The sequence below is a fragment of the Lipophrys pholis genome, assembly GCF_963383615.2.
Source record: "Lipophrys pholis genome assembly, chromosome: 16".
NCBI lineage: Eukaryota > Metazoa > Chordata > Actinopteri > Blenniiformes > Blenniidae > Lipophrys > Lipophrys pholis.
This window is the reverse complement of record NC_137634.1, coordinates 20527394-20548017: the sequence shown is the minus strand read 5'-3', so window position 1 is coordinate 20548017 and position 20624 is coordinate 20527394. Positions and strand designations below refer to the sequence as shown.

The 20624-nt window shown below is 40.1% G+C and overlaps 3 protein-coding genes across 3 annotated transcripts; all 3 read right to left on the bottom strand.

The window, feature by feature from the left end:
* Window positions 1–193: 193 nt before the first annotated feature.
* On the bottom strand, window positions 194–7425 carry cct6a (chaperonin containing TCP1, subunit 6A (zeta 1)). Its single transcript, XM_080483612.1, has 13 exons — window positions 7155–7425; window positions 6470–6533; window positions 4279–4413; window positions 3999–4172; window positions 3779–3882; window positions 3420–3690; window positions 2899–2981; window positions 1929–2025; window positions 1684–1831; window positions 1245–1378; window positions 802–904; window positions 632–704; window positions 194–546 (listed from the first exon to the last, which is right to left on the bottom strand). The coding sequence occupies exons 1-13, from the start codon at window positions 7289–7291 to the stop codon at window positions 474–476; spliced, it is 1596 nt and encodes a 531-aa protein (XP_080339738.1). The 5' UTR covers window positions 7292–7425; the 3' UTR covers window positions 194–473.
* Window positions 7426–9390: 1965 nt separating this feature from the next.
* LOC308122054 (protein NipSnap homolog 2-like) lies at window positions 9391–16335 on the bottom strand. Its single transcript, XM_080483673.1, has 10 exons — window positions 16186–16335; window positions 14244–14371; window positions 14115–14160; window positions 13886–13980; window positions 13073–13143; window positions 12190–12330; window positions 12063–12094; window positions 11483–11577; window positions 10876–10959; window positions 9391–9876 (listed from the first exon to the last, which is right to left on the bottom strand). Exons 1-10 carry the CDS (start codon window positions 16275–16277, stop codon window positions 9812–9814), a joined length of 849 nt encoding a protein of 282 aa, XP_080339799.1. The 5' UTR covers window positions 16278–16335; the 3' UTR covers window positions 9391–9811.
* Window positions 16336–16996: 661 nt separating this feature from the next.
* mrps17 (mitochondrial ribosomal protein S17) lies at window positions 16997–20154 on the bottom strand. Its single transcript, XM_080484013.1, has 3 exons — window positions 20050–20154; window positions 19680–19823; window positions 16997–18070 (listed from the first exon to the last, which is right to left on the bottom strand). The coding sequence occupies exons 2-3, from the start codon at window positions 19800–19802 to the stop codon at window positions 17753–17755; spliced, it is 441 nt and encodes a 146-aa protein (XP_080340139.1). The 5' UTR covers window positions 19803–19823; window positions 20050–20154; the 3' UTR covers window positions 16997–17752.
* Window positions 20155–20624: the final 470 nt, after the last annotated feature.

Below are 20624 nucleotides of genomic sequence, written 5' to 3'. Positions count from 1 at the left end.
GTATAATCTTTATTATATACATCAGTGGTAGAAAAACAAAATGTTCAATTCAACAGATCAAAACACAAAATCGATATTTTATACTTTTATCCAGATGTCTCATTGTATCTGAATCTTCTATGGTAGTATTTAAAAAAATTTCTTTTTAATTTTTTTGAAACTTCACAAAAACCACAAAAAACTTTCAAGAGCCAAGAAAACCTTTAATGAGTAGAAACAAAACTGAGTGGCAGAAGTCAGTGCTTTTTTTTTTTATTTTAACAAAATCTCATAAATAAACCAATCATTTGAGGGGCTGACGAATCCATGAAGGAAAAAACGATGATGATAAGTGAAAGATGCTGTGATGGATGAACGGTTACAGCGGGCCGTCCGTCGGACTGGGCTGCTTCGGAGTGCCGAGAGCGGAAATGTTGACCCAACTGTCGGTGAACAAACTATCCCCGTGAGCACGAGAACAGCTGGGTTGACCTTTAACCTCTGAGGGAAGACATTCCGGCTCGCATGATCTCGTCCACCAACAGGATGTTGCTGGCGATCACGGTGCTGCGACAAAAACACAGGAGTCCGTTAATCTCCAACGAAGACCGTTCAAAATGCTCCGATATCTGATGAAGGTGGAATCTCTCACCATGAGTGGAGAAGCTGCTTCTTGACGCTGTAATTGTCCCACACGCCGGCCTCTCCTGCCACCATCGGCTCCCCTGAAACACAGTCAGTCTGTGAGTTTGCTCCAAAAATAAAAAAGGTTACAGTTTGGTGTTATACTTTAAAAAAAAGAAAATGTTGTGCATTTCTGACCTGTGTTCAGGTCAACTCCAACGAGCTGGCCGGACTCTTTGTACTCCGTCTGCAGCTTCAGCAGGGTCTCCTGAGGGTCGTAGCCGGAGTTCTGGGCCAAAACCTGCAGCGACAAACGATCCATGAAATATAAACTGTTGACAAATTCAGCCTTCCCTCCTCTGATATTCACTTCTATCATTAAACAGAAGAGGTGCAAAAGAAACGGCAATTAAATAAATATTAAAAAAAACGATATACAATATGTAAACAAAATTACATAAAAAGTGTTTATAAACAAACAGGACAACAGGAGTAATCAGAGTAGCATGAATAGTGTAATTGACTGTAATATAGCACTATAATTTAGGCGTCTGACAGAAGTGGGGAAAAGGAGTTTTTAAATCCTACAGTCCTTCATTTCAACAGCAGAAGTGTTGGTCCAGTAAGTAAAATTCATTCACCTTGGGGATGATTAGGAGAGCGTCAGCGAAAGCCTGGACTCCCAACTGGGCTCTGCCTTTCACGTTTGGTTTGTGTTTTACCAATGCATCAGCCACGGCAACCTCGAGCGCCCCGGCGCCGGACACTATGCTGCCTGCAGAGGCAACGCATAAACACAACCACCATCAGAAAACTGAGGCGAGGAGCAACAGCCTGCTGAACTATAAACACATTGGGTTGGAGTTTGTTCTGATCAACTGAATACATGTAAGAGAGACAAAAACTCTGGTAATGCAGAGGAAGAGATCAGAGTCACTGTGGCACAGACATGGAGGACCAGAGAGAGCCACATCAGCATCTCTGGGTGTTCGCTGTGCAAATCAAGAGGCACTCGTTTAACTCGTTTCTTCTCCAATAAGATATCCTACTTAAGAGAAGACATCTTCAGCACAATCTTACCGTCTTCAATGGCGTTCTTGACGGCCCGCAGACCATCTCTCACTGCGTCTTTGATCTGTGTCAGGGTGTGTTTGTTGGGCCCCTTCAGCAGCAGGGTGACTGAGCGGGGGTTTCCACACTTCTCAATGAACGTGTACTTCTCCTCTCCCTGCCAACGGCATTGTGGGAGATTACCAACAACAATTAGAACTCGGCATTTCAAAGTACATGAAACAAATCCACAAAGTCAAGTCAGGTAAACTCACCAGTGTGTGTTCGTAAACCAGCCCAGCATGTCCCAAACACTCGGCTGTGAGATCATCGACTGAATTCATGGCGATTCCTCCGCAAGCGAGGGTCAGCCTGCCGAGGAAACGACAATGCTCAATATTCTGTTCAGTTCAGGACTGATGAGTCAGAGTGTGCATGTAAAACTGGCTTAATGAAGCCTAATAGATAAATTGTTTTACACGTCTTTATGTCCAATTTTAATCCAGAAGAATGAATTATATCACATTTTGAAGAAAAAGCAAAACAATAAAAAACAAGAAGCATAAATAGCCACGACTACAAAAACAAACAAAAAATGAGTAAAGAACACCACCACTAAGAATTAGAAAATTACTTAACAGGAACTAAATTTCCTGCCTAAAACACAAAAACGATAAAACAACTTTCAACCTGTTTTAGTTTATAACGCAAACGCAGCAATTTTCTCTTTTGTGTACAAAATATTCCGGAGCTCTGGAAAACAAGTCATTGCTTCACTGAACACAGTGAGCATGAGCAAATAACAAGCAAAAGTAGTATCAACTTTGATAAAGTGCAACAAATATGTCTTTTCATTAAAGGGCAAAAAAGCTTTTGTTCTTGTTTTTGGGGGTTAGTTGAGTGTTTTTGTTGTTGACGGAGATCTGCTGGACTGAACAGGCGCCACCTTCAAGAACATCATTTGACCCCAACTTAAAAATGTACACAGACCAGATCCACAGGAGAGGAGAGCAACATATCTGCCGCTCTTATCAAGAGTCTGACAAATGATAAGTGTTTGTGTCATCCATGTTGGCGCTGCTGCAACTCGACAGACCTCGTCTGGCCGGTTTGCCGGTCGTCTGCTGCTGCGTTTAAAAAGCTGCTGGGGCTCCCTTGTGGTCTTAAGGAAGAAAACTACCCCCAGGAAAACTCTGTGGAGTCGCCCTATTCTGACGAATAATGAAATTGCTTCTTCTTTCTCACCTCTCCATGTTCCTTCTCTTGGCCCTGCGCAGAGCGACGATGCCCTCCTTGGCGAGGGCGTCCAGGGAAAACGGGTCGATACCCTGCAAGAGACAAATAGAAAAAAACACTTCAATTTAAAATCGGTTCAGGTCAAAGCATGAAGGCTGCTCTGTGCAAGTGATGGAAAAATTGTTCAGATCCGCTGAATACATGTAGGGGAGGAGCAGGAGACTCTCCTAATGCAGAGGTACAGATCAGAGTTACTGTAGCACAGAGTTAGGAGACCGGGGGAGCTACGTTAGCACCCTGGGGTGTTCGCTGTGCACATGAGAGGAGCTGCTCGTTCATACTCTAGGATTAAATATGAAATGTAACAAGAATTAATGGAAATATATTCAGAAAAGCCAAGATTATTTTTATACATTCCTTTTTCATGTAACCATCATACTGAAGCACTGATAGTAGCAGGACAATAAGATCATGCCTTCTGCCTGTAAAAAGGCTCCATGAATGAAGATGGGTTGAACCCAGCTGATTACCTTCTGGTTGATGACGACAAAGCCCTTCTCCCCCTTGGGGCAGACTTTGTTCTTTAGGGCAATGATCTTCTGCACGCGCTCCTCGATGAACTTCCTCTCAGCAGCCACCAGCTTCTCCCGCTCCCCGGCGCTCTTGTAGAAGAAGCCGGAGTTGACCTCCGTCTTCTCGTACTCCAAGGAGACATTACACGTCAGCACGTAGGCGTCCTCCACCCTCTTCTTCATGTCTGGGTGTCTGGCTCCGTGGTCCAACACCAAACCTCTGATCAGTCTGACAAAGAAGAAAAGATAGTTAAGTGTTTGAACTTCTCAGTAAAGGCATGAATCTTTTCTGGGTCGATCGGAGTAACAAAACTCACTGTGTGTCGCAGTCCATCTTGTGCTTCATCTCCATGATTTCCACCATGTAAAGATCGATGGGTTCATTCGGTTTGGTGATGGCGAGCACAGCATCTACAACAGCCTGCAGACCACAACACGATCAATTTCAAAACCAGGAGACAGGCACCCACAAACCCTGCTTCAACTCAAAGGTCAACTAATACACAGCCACATGAGTTCCATTCCTTCACGCCTCACCTCAGTGAGCAGGTCTGCCAGCTCCGCGTAGACTTTGGTCCTGAGGGAGGTGCGAGCCACGTTGATGAGAGTCTCTCTGTCCATTTCCTGAGTGACCTTCACATCCTCCAGAACAGCCAGAGCTTTGTCTTTCGCTGCCTCGAAACCTTCAGCAATGATTCTTGGATGAAGACCCTGCAGCACAGATGAAAACAGAGGAATTCAGCCGCAAAACTCAAATTTCATCTCGCCACAATAACCGACTTGCAGAATCACTGCGTAGGTGTGGAAGTCGCTTTACCTCAGACACGTAGAGGTCCGCCTGCTTCAACAGCTCGCCGATGATGAGCACATTGGAGGTGGTACCATCTCCTGTGATGTCGTCCTGCGCTGTGGCCACCTTTGCGATCAGTGACGCCGTCGGGTGCTGAATTTGCTAAAATTTAAATCATTACAGCAAAGAATCAACTTCATGTCAACAAAGCTGCATTTCATGGCTGCTTTCAATGTCAAATACTATGAGTTTAGTTTATAATAATTAAGGTTGGGACATTTTCAACTATAAACTCTGCAAGTTCACCTCCAATAATGTGGCTGTGCATTTATTTTTTAAAATATCTTGCATTCAAGTTTTTTCAAAGTATTTAAGTGATTTTTTCCCCTCCCAACTTTGGTTTTGTTAGTTTTCAGCTTTAATCGATGAAGCTCGTCTACATTCTAATGTATATTTTCACACGTTATCTTGTAGGCGTTCCCTTTACGTTCTCAGAAATTATGGGTTACAGCTTCCACGAAGAAAAGCCCAACCTCCTACTCTTGTTGGGCGTCACAACTTGCGGGTGTCCGGAATCTTCATTAACAGTATTTTGTGCTAAACCTTTTGTGTTCAGGTGCAGTCACACGAGGCCATTGTGTCACGTTTGCGCTCTCGAAAATTAGAAGCACGTACATCAGCACACACACAAAGTGGGTGGAGTATTATTTGTTGTGATGGCAACGCCTGGGTAACAACGTTTTTCTAATCCTGGCAAATGAACAAAATACTCACATTTTGAAAGATTTAAGTTGCTAAAGAATTTGTATTAACGCCTTTATTTTTTGCTCTTAAGCATGTTACTGTGGTTAACTTTGTTGGAGCTTCACAGATTTGGTTTTAAATCAATAATACATTAGCACAGTGTCATACCTGCTCAAGTTATGTACAATCTTCTGTTTTCCAGTAAATTCTGGCTTCAAAACTATAGAATTTGCCCCCCCCCCCCCCCCAAGTTTATAAAGTTTGCCAGATTTGTTTCCATAAAAAAAAAAAAAAAATAAAAAAAAATCGAACTATTTCCAAATATATCTAACAAAATAAGCAATGATGTTTTGTCTTGAAAACAATTTTTCATCATATCACTTTCAGAAATGTTTCTTGCTGCTGCATGCGAGTTATGGATAAAACATACGATACAAAAATGGATGAATGATGCAGTACAACAAACTGAGAAACTGAAGAAAACAACAATAAAAGGGAGCAAAATATTAACTGAGCACTCCATTAAGACTGCCAGACATCAGAATTGTTATGCAGATGTCTCCGGTGGATACTCTTCATGCAACATGTTCTGTTAGAAGTGTCCTCAATTTGAGTTTATGAAACTAATAAAGCCAAAATTTTTGCCTTCAAATTTTAAAAAACACTCAGATGAGTGTTTTTAGGAGGTGAACACAACACAGAATGGTTTAAATATAAGACATATGACTAGACAGCTCATGGGAGACGCAGTGGTAAGCACCAACATTTCAGATCAAGTAACCCTGCAATCAGACAACCTAAGGACAAGAGAATTAGTTGACACCATCAGGGCAGTTCTATCCTGCACATTGTACATCTCAAAACACACCCGACACTGGCCATTCTAATGATGGAGCATCTATTGATGCATTCATGGACCTGGGATAACTGCCAATTGGGACCAGGGTAGTGTTCACAAAATAACAAGCAATATTATTCTTGCTGCAATGACTTTAGAAGCCAATTAGGAACTATTGATTTTCACACTGCATGCATGTCTCTGACATCCATTTATGTTTGCAATCTTTAGCAACTACAAAACATCTTTGTAAATGCAAAAAGGAAAATCTGTTTCTCTAAACGTGTCATCAATTAGGATTACATGTGCAAGACAAAATAAGACAAGAATAACTAATACTTCCCTTTAATTGAAACCGATGTCATGTTGACTGGATCCTTCCCGCTATAATCTATTTTTAGAAGTGGGATCTACTCCATGTCAAAACAACACCAAGATAAACTGCAGCCTCACTGATGGGCTTCATTAAACTTGACATATAAAGGCAAGTTGGAATGGCAGACACACACACACACACACACACACATTGTGGGTGTGGTCGCTCACTAATAATAAAGGAGTGCAGCACATTAACAGCAGGAGGGCAGCAGTAGACTCAGATATAAAGTGTGACTGCACACATTATCTTTCACTTACCATCTCATGTAACAAGACGTTTCCATCTTTGGTCAGCTTTATGTCTCCTGCACCAGACACAAGCCTGCAGGTCCAGACAACCAGAGGAGGGGGTTAAAGTTAATGGAAGAAAGGGAAAGTAAAATCTCTTGCTTTAGAACAGAGAACGTGAATCAAATCAGGAGCTTTCTAGACTTTTCCAGAAAAGGCAGAGCATTGTGTTCTTAATTGGTGCTTAACTGCCAAATGCGGATTATAACTGTGAGCTCACATTTTCTCCAAGAAATGCTTAGAAAATTAAAGACAGCTATTTTAAAACAATAATATTGTTTACTGAAAAGTCATACACTTGAAGCGTTCTCTTAAAAACGTACACGTTTTAAAGGAAATAAGTTAGCTTTCATCATATGCTAAGCGGCTAAGCTTGGATGCTAACGTTAGCTCAAAGCGAGTGACGATGACTGGGCAGGGCAACGTGCGCCGGGAGAACCCGCTACAGTGAGGCCCCACCTCAGCAAAAATCTGCTTTAGTTCGATCATTTGGAACCAACTTGGTTTATTCTGAGAGTCATAGTGGCGATAGCCGAGTTTGCAGCTTTCGGACAACGGCAAGTCGGCAAAGTGCCTTTAACGTCAGTTCTTTAGCATAGTTAGCATCCGTTAGCATTAGCAGGCGTGCAGCACAAAGAGCTCCGGCGGCGCTCACATCTTCATGGTCCCCTTCGGTCCCAGGTTGCTCCGCAGCACGTCCTGCAGCCCCCGGGCCGCGCTGATGTTGATGGCCAGGGCGGCCTGGGCTCGGGCCACCTCTGCTTTAGGATTCAGCGCTTTCACGGCAGCCATGACGAAGCGGCACGACCAGCGTGGAGAAGTGAAACGTGTCGCCGGTGGAAAGAGCGCACTGTACGGGCCGAGACGCTTGCGGAAAGGGGAAGCTCGCTTTCCAGAAGGCTCCAACACGTGCTGCCCTGGTGCCTTCAGGTGACCGGGAGAACGTGGGAAATTCCCGCTCCGTTTACGTCGTTGTAAAATAAGAAATGTTGCGTTCACGGACCCATCGCAGTTGATTTTAAACACAATTTCAGGAGGTTTTAATTTGTAATACATTGACATTTAGTGTGATGAGATGAAAAGAAATGAATGAGACATTTTTTTTCACAGTTTTGGGGGATTTATTTCAAAACAATTAGCCCTTAAAGTCCCAAAATCTAATTAAGTGGTTTTGGATGATGACAAATCATCCCTGAAAAGTGTATGCAATTTGGATGTGTAGTTTTTGCGAAAAATACATACATACATACAAATCAATAAATAAATACTTGCAGACAAACACATATCCTTCTATGCCAACTTTGTTGGTCCCCCAACTTTCATTGGTGAAGGTAAATAGTGGCTCCTATGGGGTCCAATTGTTTCCTGCTATTTTGTTGTTCAAAGTAATTTTAAATGTGTGAAAAAGTACAGTGAAACTGCCCATTGCTTCTGCTTTAAGGCTCCTGTTTTCTTTTGTTGGGTTGTCCAACAGAATAATGTTTTTAGACAAATCAAATATCAGAGAAAAAAAAGTCTGCCTCCAGTTTTTAGAGACAATCTGGGTCGGGGTTCAAGTAAAAGTGTTGAAAATCTTGGAAATCTTGAACTAATGAGGACATAAAGATCAGAAAAAACTGAACTCTAAATTTGTTAAATGAGGAATCAAACTAATGTGTCTGATTACGTTTTTGTCACTGTTGTAATGCAGTTCTCTGCAATGACTCAAACACTAAGAGATTCAGCTATAGCGACATTAATCTAGTCAGACTGGAGGTGAGAATACTGTTTCTAATGAGCGTGGTTTCTACCTAACTGTCAAGGTTAAATAATCAGTTTGCGTTGCACAAGCGGTAAAAAAAGATGCATTTACAAGTAACATTTAACTCCATGGGGTTTATTTTCATTGTTTGTGTTAGAATGAGATCCTCCAGAAACTGTGACACGAAAAGCTATCGACAGTCTGTAATTTATGAGCCACCTTGAAAACAGCCTTAGTCAGACTTAAAAACACAGATTCATCAAATACGTTCATTGTTAAGCATGTGGGATGGATGTATAGCTCAGATTTGATTAGACTTTACAACAGAAAATATACACCCCTATCAACGCACGCACGCGCACACACACACTTTCAAAAGGGTAAGCCTTAACCACAACATAATTAGGAGTCTTTTCATTTTTTATCAGAAGTTTAATTAAATATGTACAACTAACCTTGTTAAAGCACTGCATTTCGCATTTATCACAATAAGAAGTGATTCCCATCCAGTTATCACTAACAGACGATGACAGAAAAGCCCAAACATACGCAGATTGTCCATACCTCTGGCCTCATCAATAAGCCCACTATGGAAATCTATAATGAAATCATTTAAGAAGACAAAAAAGTCAGTTACAGGTTATAGGCTGGCCACACCAGCCAAAATACAGCAGTCTGAACTATGAATTTGCGCCAATGAAATCAAATCCAACTTAAAAATCACATTCATTGGCTCCAACCTCCCCGACCCCCAAGCTGGAAGAGTCATAATGTTTGTTTAGAAAGAAAATCCAGAAACCTGGTCAGTTCAACAAAGGAAACAAACTTTTATGCATCTTCATGACAACATTTCTTTTTTTAAATCAATTTCTTTATCCAGATATCGGATTACTGCTGTACACCATAATCAGATGGCTGGATTAAAGCCATGTAAACAGTCATTTTCTGTATTTTGTGGGACGGACATTTCATTCATATCAAGTCTGACTGAAGCCTTAACACACAGGCGACAATCAGTGGAAAGCAGCTTCACTGTCTATAACAGATCCTTAAACCTCCTCATGGCACCTGTAACGTTACATTCTCCACTTCCTACCGCTAATGACCTCTGATCTCCAGTCCAGCACAATGAATCACTCCATCTCCTCAGTAACTTTATGAATTTCAGTGCAAGAGCATTTAGAAACAATATTTAATTTTACGACCTTTTTTTTTTTTTAGCATTGAACCTGCAGTCAAACACATTAAATGAATTTAGAAGTTCAACTTGATGTAACTTCATAGATGTTTGTGAAAATTAGAAGAAGCCTACACACATATACTCCCCCTGAAAGGATCAGTAACACACTTTTACAAGACAAGCTTTGGAGAAAGAAAACCCCCCAAAAACTATTTAACCTCATTGAGAAAATCCACACAGATGCCCACAGTAAAGAAGCAAAAAAGAAAAGAAACCCGTGGCAGTGTGCACTTGGATGGTTGGTTACTCTCTACAGATCAGCAGAGTGGGAGCCGAGGCTGTCGAGGTCCCCCCCCCCCCCCCCCCCCCCCACCCCCCCAAGTGTTGGCAGTTACTTCAAGGGTGAAGACTTCATGGGAATCATTATTCTCGACTCCATGTGCTGGATGAGAGGGACTGCAGGAGGTGCAAGAAACAACCGCTTTACCATCAAGCTCTTCAAACGTTACATTGCAGACAAATCAGCAGCTTAAAGAAAAGGAACCATTATGTTTCCCCCTTTTAAGCTGCTGATATAAAGAGAACTGTTATGTTGCTCTGCTTGATTTCTTTCTGTGGCGCTCCACTAGAGTGGCTCTTCGTGGTGCAAACAAAAAAAGTGCCAGCCTCCTTTATTTTATCCTCATAGTTGAAAAGCAGAATCTGCATAAACGTGTTTTCATCTTATCAGCATTCACAAAGCTTCTCTTCTCCCATACGGAGGAATAAATGTGCCCCAAAACTGACACTGACAAGTTTGACAAATAAAATAAATTCATAAAGGAGTGCAACACCGGACCATGAAATAATTAATTAAACAGTGAAATAATTTTATGGGTTTTTTTGGGTTTTTTTTAACAGAAAATAAATTGTTATTTTAATAAATACATTTGGTCGTCTATACTACGGCTGTCAATTGGCAGCATTTAGAGCTTGTAATTTAACACCAGCATCACTATATATTCAGCTGCTGCTGCGCCCGACACACATCAAAGATGGTTTAACCTCATTATTTAATACTTGCTCACATTATTTTTGCTGTTTTGCTCATTTAATGGAAATGTTTACAAATCTTACTGAGGCCTGAAGAAGAACAAATCGCCAATGTCAGTGAGATAAATCCCTGATTAGACAATAATAACTGAATAATTGCACAGTTTTGTTTTATAATATCTTTAGTGCATGCAGCAGCGTGTTAGATTTATATGTAAAAACAATAAATTACTGTATTAAACTTATTTAAGTCAACAATGGTTTTTTTCCGGGTAGATAGTTGAACATGCCTCAATTACATGGTATTAAAATGATAATTTTGTAAAATAACGTCTACTAAATGTTATGCTATAATTTCTCTTGCAGCTAATGTTTGATGGTGTTCTCCATCAGAAAGTTGAGAAGAGACAAACTCAAAGTTACCTGTGTAGTAAACAATCTCATCCCATCCTTCACGGTTCCAGGCTGCGTTTCTGATGTTTTCTCTCGACTGCAGATCTTTGTAAGCTGAAAGAAAACATGAACGAACCGGCTCGTTTTAAAGATCTCACACAACTCTGAAAACTGTGCTGACATTTTGGCACAAAGTTAAAAGTGAAGTGTCAAACAGTAAAGTGTTGAAGAAAATGTTGATAACACATAAAGGAAGAGTGGAGTTACAAAAAGTACCGAATTTAGAAGAACTGATGAATTTTTTTCCGATTCTTCTATTTTTGGAACGCTCACGTCAGTATATAGTCATGACAGTCGCTCTCAGGACTTCCTGAGCTGTTCTATTAAACCACAGATTTGCAATCTTGGTGTCTCAGTGCCATTAAAAACATAAATATAAAAACAACTGTCATATATGTGAAGATTAAGTTCAATTCTGTAGAAAAACACATTGGGCATGATTCATTTTAGACATTTCTACACCAGCAAAAATTAAATTAATCCAGGATCCTCGTCATGAAATGGTAAACGTTTTATACAAAAAGAAATCCCATTAAAAAATCCCATGACAACTGATGGAATATGAAAAAGTGCTCACCCCATAAGTGGTGAACTGCGTACAAACTTCCGATCTGTGAGAAAAATCCTCCCACGGCCTCGTGGTTCTGCTGGCGGATCTCGATAGCTCGAGCCCTGCACGGCACCGAACACGTTACATGGAAAACAACCCTTTACATGTTGGATCACTGAAATTGTTATCATCTCTGACAGAAGTCCAAATCCCAAGAATTTCAGACAAGCCCACACATTAAAATTTCACATTACAACCTCAAGATCATGTTAATCCTCCCGGTGCGTTTGGGTTTATGTTAAAACAGGCAAATTACCTTGAAAAGATCAGTTCAACCCGATACATACATATTAAATACATGAAAGATCCGTCGATTATGCTTGACATTTACAATTGTGTTTAAAATAAATGTGTTCATGCCCAGAATCATGCCGTATTTGTGTAGGTTAACACTACCGTTGACTCATAATCACCTGCAACAATCTGTGAAACCAATGAAATGGCAGTGAGGGGATTTATTAATTCATGGTACATTAACGTAGCAGCTCTTCCAATATACTGAGTTTTGATGCTCAGAATAGTGAAAAAATATCAAATTAAGCCTCACCAGTAGTTTCCCCACTCGATCATCGTCCCTGGCTGGAAAAAAAAAAAAAAAAGAGGCAGAAATGAATGAACACCTGAATGGAACACAGTGACACGCCACAGGTGGGGGTGAATCCCCAGAGACCCACCCTGAGTTGGTATGAGCGCAGCTCGTAGATGTTGGGTCCTGGACGTGCGACGGGTTCGTTCCAGAAACTGAACTCCAGCAGCAGCTGGTTTCTACGAGACAGCAGCATCTTCCCTCGCTCTGTCCGGTAGTTCATGAACTCCTACACAAACGACACAGCAGAGAACTTCATACACTCATTCTATCATTTCAAACATGTGGATTGATGTTCCCAAAACGGCACAAATGGATCACATTTGAGAGATACTGGATCAATATTGAAGTTAGTGAAATTAATTTTATGCAGTGAAACTGAAAAATAAAAACACAAATAATTTTTATTGCACTTTCTAGAATCTGTACATTTAGTTGCCCAAAGATTAAATATAGGATTGAGTTTTCAAATAGTGAAAGTAAGTTGGTTGTTTAGAAACAGATATACTTCTCTGTCATTGTGTGTAGTTTAGTTGAAATACATTTTTACAGTACGTCAACAGGTTATTTACAAGAAACAAATACATATTTTCACTCAGAGTAGGTTTGTTGAAATAAATTAAGAAATCCTAATGGCTCTCTGTATGATTCTTAAATGTCGGTTAAGTGGTAATTGGAATTAATGTATCTCACTCTTTTGAGTTTCTGAGCAAAAAAAAAAAACACTTCTTAAAGTGACACACAACATGCCTGCGCCGATCACATTCAAAGCACATTGGCTGCTTTTATCTTCACAGCTCATTCACAGATACTCATGACAGTAGCACAACAACATCCGGAAAAAGACGACAAGTAGTGAAACACGGCTGAATAAAGGGCGTCTGTTTGATCTCGTTTTGAGGGTTGCAGTGATTAGGAACCTCCAGATTCACCAGCTGCCGGTAAACTGAACTATTCCAAGCAGCCGTTACCTGATTCTGTCTGAGTTTGTTCATGACTTCGGTGAGAGCCGGGTATCCTCCCCGATATCTCCACAGGTGAACTAGAATAGAAGGAGCAGAGGAGCCAGAAATCATGCAGCTCTTTATACCAGCTCTAATAGTAAAGTCCTCTAGTTTAAGCTTTTTTTGTAAAATATTTTTGAAAAAGTTAAAGTAAAAGGTGGTGTAGATTTGATTGAAGTTTCAGTAACTATGTCTCCTGAGTGTTTATTACACAGCGGCAGCAGTTTGAGCAGAAATCTAAAGCTGTGACTGAAAAACCAGTGAAGAAGCATTCAAAATCTCCTCGTAGTGGAAAAAGTGGAACTTCAATGTGAATGAAATACAACGATACAATTTCAAAGGAAAGTTTGGCACGTATGAAAAGCTGAATAAATAATCCAGGCATGACAAAAATAAAAAATTGCTTATCAATTTTCTTCATTTAGCACAATTTTTAAATGTATTTAGTTTGATTTGTGTTGATTCACTTTACCTCATTCAGAGTGGAAATATGTCTGGACAGTACTTTATGTGGTTTAAAACTGTTCTTTTTTTGTGTTCATGAAATAGACATTAGATAACTTAATCTTTTTTTTAAAACATAGTGAGTGCCAGTTAAACTATACTCAGTATATTATAACAATCTGATTGGAATAACCAACATTTCCAAGCAAACTGACTGGTAAGTTTCCATACGTAGTAAAATCCAGGTTTAGTTTATTAAACTTCCCGACTGCTATCATTCAGATGGGAGTTCTTCTCTTGCATGTGTTTAAATGCGACCACTGTTTGTCATCTTACCTGCCTGATCCTGCTCTCCGTACCACGTGTTCCAGGTGCCCACCAGCTCACACGGGTATTCAGGGTCGGCGTGTATCGAAGGCAGGACGCTCTCACTGAGGATGAACACACACAAACATGTAAAAAAACAACAACCCAAAAAACAGAAAAAAGACCAAATAATGCAGAGTTTCTAAGAGGAGGACTTTAATGAGTTAACGAGTGGGAAAAAAAAAAGAAGCTGTCGTACCAAAGCTGATTGTAATCATCGAGGCACTCGGGCTTCACATTGTGAACTGCAAGGAACACAGAAACCATTCATCAGGTTTCACCGGATTATTCACAGTCGGGCTGTTTTCGATGCGACAGTTACACATACACTGGATCTTGTACAAATTGTTGTCCTCCTTCTTGGCGAGCAGATGAGAGTGAGCGTCTTTTCTCGGGTCCACCTTCCTCACAAAAAGAGATTTGAACCAGCTGTCTTCTTTGAACGCCACCAAGTTCCTATCGACGGAAAAATAAATAAAAGCGGCACATTCAATGAACATCTCATCTGCTACAAATAACCAGGAGAAAACCTACCCAGCGAGCAAAGAAAACTGAAAAAGTACTTCAGTTTGCTCCTACTGAATAATGCTGTTGCTGAATTCAAAGTCTTCAGGTCAATGTCCTTTTACAGATTTAGCTTTTCTTTTAGTCTACAGGTACAAATCACAGAAACCATAACGTAATTAAAACAGTGAATCTCCCATATATATTACATTTGCGGCACAGATGTAAGTATATAAAAATATGAAAAGCACAGAATCTTAAAATATAACCATGTTTTTTTTTCTTTTAACTAGTGCTCAAAATTAAATCTGATCTTTTTTACCCCTATTATTTGCCTTTTTTGTTTTCCGAGAGTTTCCTAAAGAGGTGGTCGCACAGTGGTCTCAGAGCAAAAGCTGTAGACCAAATGCTAGTGTATGCCCTGAACTCAGCACGAGTTAGAACCAAGAGGGCTTCTGTAGTCTGATGACTAATGCACAGGAATGTGTACGCAGAGGTCAGTAGGAATTTTATCCCTGCATATAGGTAGCAATGCTGCATATAGACAAAAAAAACTCCAGTCTGTAACCACACTTCGTCATGGAAACGTGAAGCTTAAATAGAAGATTTAATAAAGTGTGCTGTGGAATATTTTTACATGCGAGTCGTCGGTCTTCTCCACGTTGCTTCAATGGAGCCACTTCAGTTTGATTTATTTACAAAATGTAACTTATTCAGAAGTCAGACGTTTTTACTTGGAAGGGTTTTATCTGCAGATTGTTACTGTGGATTTAAAAAAAAAATTAAGAAATACAAATGTAATACTTAAAGTTTAATACTTGTTTAAAGCATTGAAAGCTTTTCAGGTCTTGTATTGCATGTGGGGATGAATATGAGTGGATCTTAGCAGCAAGAAGCGTACAATGTACTGTCAAAGGGCACACTGCAATTAATGTGAGATCTTCGGGTAAACTTAAAAAACAGAAATTTCAAGTCGATATCTGCTGCATTCGGGGTTTTGGTTTGTGACTGCTGCTTTTTTTTTTTTGACTTGCTCTTGAAAGGCACATCGATACTTACAATAAATCAGACTTCTGTTCTGCACACTTGCCTTTAATGTTACTGTAAACTTTACAGTAATAGTGTAAAGAATGAACATCCATACTGACACATAGACGTACAACCTCTGGCTTTTTAGCTTGTGTGGAAGCTGTGCATGCTACACAGGGTCTTAAGATTAGTCTTCATGAACTTCTAAGCAGCTTTAACACATCCACAGTATTTAGTTTCTGGTAAGGAACTCAATTGTGAAGTAGTTATTCAACAGGGAGATGTTGAAGGGGCAGTGTGCCCCTTGTGTAAACATGAACCACAGTATAGTGTGAGGTTGGTGCATGTAAAACACACCTGAGGCTGCACACACACCGACTGGAGCAGTTCACTGCTTTATGACCTTGAAGTTGATATCAGTTTAGGACTCACTCAAAGTTGTAAATCAGTTGTTATCGCACCGGGTCTGCGGTGACATGTGGAATCTACTCCCTGCAAACACAAGTTGCTTCATAACTTTTGAAATAATTGGCATTAAGTTGGCAGGTTTGGTTCTCAGCGACGAATGCTGCGTTAAGCACAGTTATGAGTGTTACCAACGTTCACTTTAACAGCGTTAGCTTAGCCGCCTAGCACCCCGCACTTTGTCATTGCTGTCAACTTTTAACTGAAAGTGAACACGCTTCAAAGTGAAAGTCACCCCGCGGACGTTCAGATACGGGCAGTAGAAGTCTAACCTCACGGTGAGGGTGGGCTGTCCGCTCGCCTGAAGCCCATGTTTCGTCTCTTTCAGGCCTCTGCCGACTCTCTGAAGGACTCGGGTCGCCATGTTTACGCTGAGAGCTCGTGAAGGTTTGAGTCGCTTCGGTCCGAGCGCGAGCACGAGCAGGTCTGAGAGGAGGGCGGACGTCACTGAAGACACTTCAGCCCAGGTCACCCACCAGACCGATTATATCATGCTGAGAGAACAAACCACTTTCTTTCACTTTTTTAATTATATCAGTTATTATCAGACATGTTGAATTATATGTGTGAATGTATTTCTATGTATGATTGTATATGGATTATTTTGTGTAAATAATAGTGTGTGTGACTACTTAATTACATCATTGCACTTGTAATGAAGAACTTCCAGTCCCGCACATTATGCACCTATGTGCAATAACAAAAGTGCATCTCAAAAATTAAAAGCAAGGAAAATCAGTTTTTCTCCCAAACTTCATTAAAACTCTACCATACATTGTATTGTCCCACATTAATTCACGTAATTGATTCATACCATAAAATTTCAGCCCAAAAAATTAAATAAATCCAGCCTCTTAATGTAGTCTTTAAATTGATACTATTTTTATTTTGCTTAATCAGTGGCCAGAATAAAAAAAAGCTTGTTTTTAGATAAGATGAGCATATAATTTTCTAAATAATATTTTGATCCTTATTTTTTTCCTCTCCATGTTGGTTGGAACAGGCTCTTGTCCATAAACTGTGTGAAAAATCAGTATTGAACACATCAAACAAGGTAACTGCAAAACAAATCCACAACTCACCGAGAGGCACATTTATTTTAATACGACACTGCACTATCCTTTAAACATAAGTCTGGTTTAACAGTGAAAAGACAATACAAACCTGTTTCCAAATCTCAGATTATGAGATAAAGGCCCCAAACCCCTCTTCATTTTTGCGGTGACGTCTTTAAAATGTTGTTTTAAGTCATTTTGTGTTAATTGCATCTCCTCAGTCATTCTGCATCTCTTTTTGTTTCTTTTAGACACCATGACTCCTTAAAGTCTGTTATTTTACTGTAGTGGATTCAGCTGTGTGGGAACTCTTCTGAATTTAAACTATCAAAGTTATGAAGAGATCACCATAATCAACAGGTTGTAATACAGGACCAGACCTTCTTTTTGAAGTCAGTTAAAATTTCTTAAGATATATCAAACAAATGATACACAGAACATCTGGAGGAAAGATCCACAATATAACAAGGGGAGATTAAAGAGTGCGAAGATGCACGAAAAACTAAAGCAAAACAAAAAGTGTATAAAACCTAAATGGACACAAGTAAATGCTAAACAGTCTAACTGCAAAATAAATGCTTAAAACACAAAATGAATACAAAACAACAGATTTGGGGCTTTTATCATATCTGATCTCGTGGCCATGTTGTCTCATAATCCACCTATAACCATAAAGGTCGCAAAAGAATTTATATTTATGTCTTGCATGACAAGACTACTGATTTACAGAGGTATATTATGTACACAAACACCTGAAATTAAATCAATGCAGAGGGGTTTTCTGTCATGACGTGGGAGTTTGCGCTGGTGGGGAATCAGCTGCACTTGAGGCAGCAGAGATGTTGAGCTCCTGTAGTTTTTCTGCCAGCGATGTCTCCTGTTCCAGCGGGAGGTCACTCAGAGACTCCAAAAACTCAGTCCCTGCCGCACGCTTTCCTGTCAGAGGGTCCACCACCCGGCCCACTTTGTGCACGATCTCAGCCATTTCGTGTTTGACGTGTTTGGATCTGGCCTCAGAGAGAGCCTTGAGGAGGACGATGTCCCCCACTGTACACTGCTGTAAAGCATCACGGGCAAAGTAGGTCTTCCTCTTGTTGTAATACTACAGTAGGAGAAAAGACAGTATTGAAGGCAACAGGTAAATGTGGAACGTTACTGTGAACCACATATGATGTTTGACTTGTCTCATTTATCATTGCAGTAAAAATAAACAGTTTTCCAAACTGTGATTCGAAGTGTTTTGAAAAATAAGCACAATAATGTAGGCCCCGTTTACATGACAACACCTAATCTGTTAAAAAAAAAAAAAAGAAGTGCTGGCGGTTACACTGCAGCAGTGGACACAGAGACAACGATGTAGTTAGTATGCCGGGCCACAGGAGGGCACTGTTGCTTGATTTTGTAATGAAACTACACAGACACGTGCTGAGAAAAATACATTATAAATGTGAAGAAAATGGAGAGCACCCAACATCCGCATGGACTTATGACACATCGGATGCTATCAGGGATGAGTCTCAACTACTAAACTACTGATATGGACGATAAAACTAGAATATGGACCACGGGGCGTACCACTACGCGGCCGCCATGTTTGTTTACAACTGAATGAGCAGGAGGGAGGGGGAGAGATGTGCATGCGCAGTAACAGGCTCTGTAGCCTCCGGCAGTCTCTGCAGGAGGGATTAGCGCCGTGAAAGAATCTTTCCACCTTGGGAGCCGGATTACAAACTTTGCGGATACAGTGCATCCGCAAACTGGTGCTGTGTAAACGGAACCTCCCAAAAGTGAAGAAAGTTTTGCGGATACACTCATATTCGTTGTCGTGTAAACGGGGCCTCAGAGAAACGAGATCTGTGTTAACGGATTGAGACTTTGTAAGTAACATGAGTATGTGTAAAACAGAAATACAAAAGCATTAGTTATCTTAGGAAAACATTTATTTAGACAGAACAGATCTAAATGCAAGCAAACATAAAACCATTTTTTTTTTTTTTAAGTATTAAAGATGAGATTACAGTCTAAAGAACACATATGTGTTACATTGGTGAATAAAAGATGGAGCCACGGATCTCAGAGAGGTATTTATGCAATTCAGTTTCGAATGTCTGTAAACACTGAAATGAGAGCAATGCATGTAAAAACTGAATTGAATTTGGGGATTACGATTAAGTGCTATACTGATATGTTATACTTCTATTTATATGATTACCAACCAGTTGGCTACACATATATTTATATCTGAAATTGAAATATCTAAAAGTCTTAAACCAGGGGTGTCAAACATAAAGCCTGTGGGCTACAACGAGCCTGCAAGAGGCTCCAATTCCTCCAAACCACCAACAGAAATTGTTTGGTTTTGTGAAAATATTGACCTCATGTTTACTCAGCGCAGCAACAAAGAGAAACTTAAAAGTTTAAATTTAATGGTTATTATGGCACCATTTTACCTCTCCGGCCCACTCAAGATAAAATTTGATTAAATGAAGCCCCTGATGCATACAACTGCAATATTACTACAGCACAGTTATTCCGATGTAAGATTTAATGTATAAATTCATAGTAACCCAATGATGGAATCACTAGTCTGTGACATTTAAATTGTCTAAGAATGGTATTCAAAACGCATAGTTTAATTAACCAAATAAAGCCTGCTCGGCTTCACCAACAGAACGCTAGTGAGTACTTTCAGGTGTGGTGAGGAGTCTCACCTTCAGCAGGTAGGGGTCCAGCACCAGCCTAGTGACCCTCACTTTGGCAGTTCTTTGCATCTTGGTACCGATCACTCTGCCGATGACCCATTTGGCATGAACCGAGGCGTGTTTGACTGACATCCTGCAAAGTTTCACTCAATCCTGCAGCAAAGTGAAGCAACAAATGCACAATCACTACAGACCAAAGTCACAGAATGATGGGATTTACAATATTAGAAGATGACATGAGGACACGAACAGTTAGCAACGTTAGCTGCTAACACTTGCTATAACTTCACGTCGCACAGATAAATTAACACACATGTCGAGTTCCTCTGGCATTGTATCGGTGTACAGTGGGGGTGCGGATGAATATGAGCATACTTACTGAGTTTAGTAGACTTTAATAACAGGAGAAGGTCAAAAAGTGCTCATTGAAGCAGCTTCTCCATGCTGTGTTGCTCCGCCTCTTTAGTTACGTCATACGGCTACTGACGAGGGACAAAATATCCGAAGCTCTCGAAAAATTAAAAAAAAATATATATATGAAGCGATTTTCACATTGCTTCTTATTTATGAATGAATATTAAGTTACGTGTGTAATTATCTTTGAAGGTTTAAATTAATGAACTTTTTCTCAAAACAAACTTGTAATTTTCGACCAAATTACCATTAAAAAAGATGACGGGCCAAAGTAATGGTGCGTTCATCTAAAGGGGAACTGTTAAACTTCCAAGTTGGGAAAATTCCACTTGACAACTCATGTCTTGAAAATGTGAAAAATGGAAAAACAACATTGTTTTCACTCATGTAAGCCCAGACAGGGACGAAATAATGCCAGTAAAGTCACAGTGCTATTGGATAGATCTCTCTTATACACAAAAACTGCTGTAAGAATGCCTGTCTGATTTGATTTCACCTGCAATTAAGTATTTTATTTTATGGTACATTAGCATTTGTGGT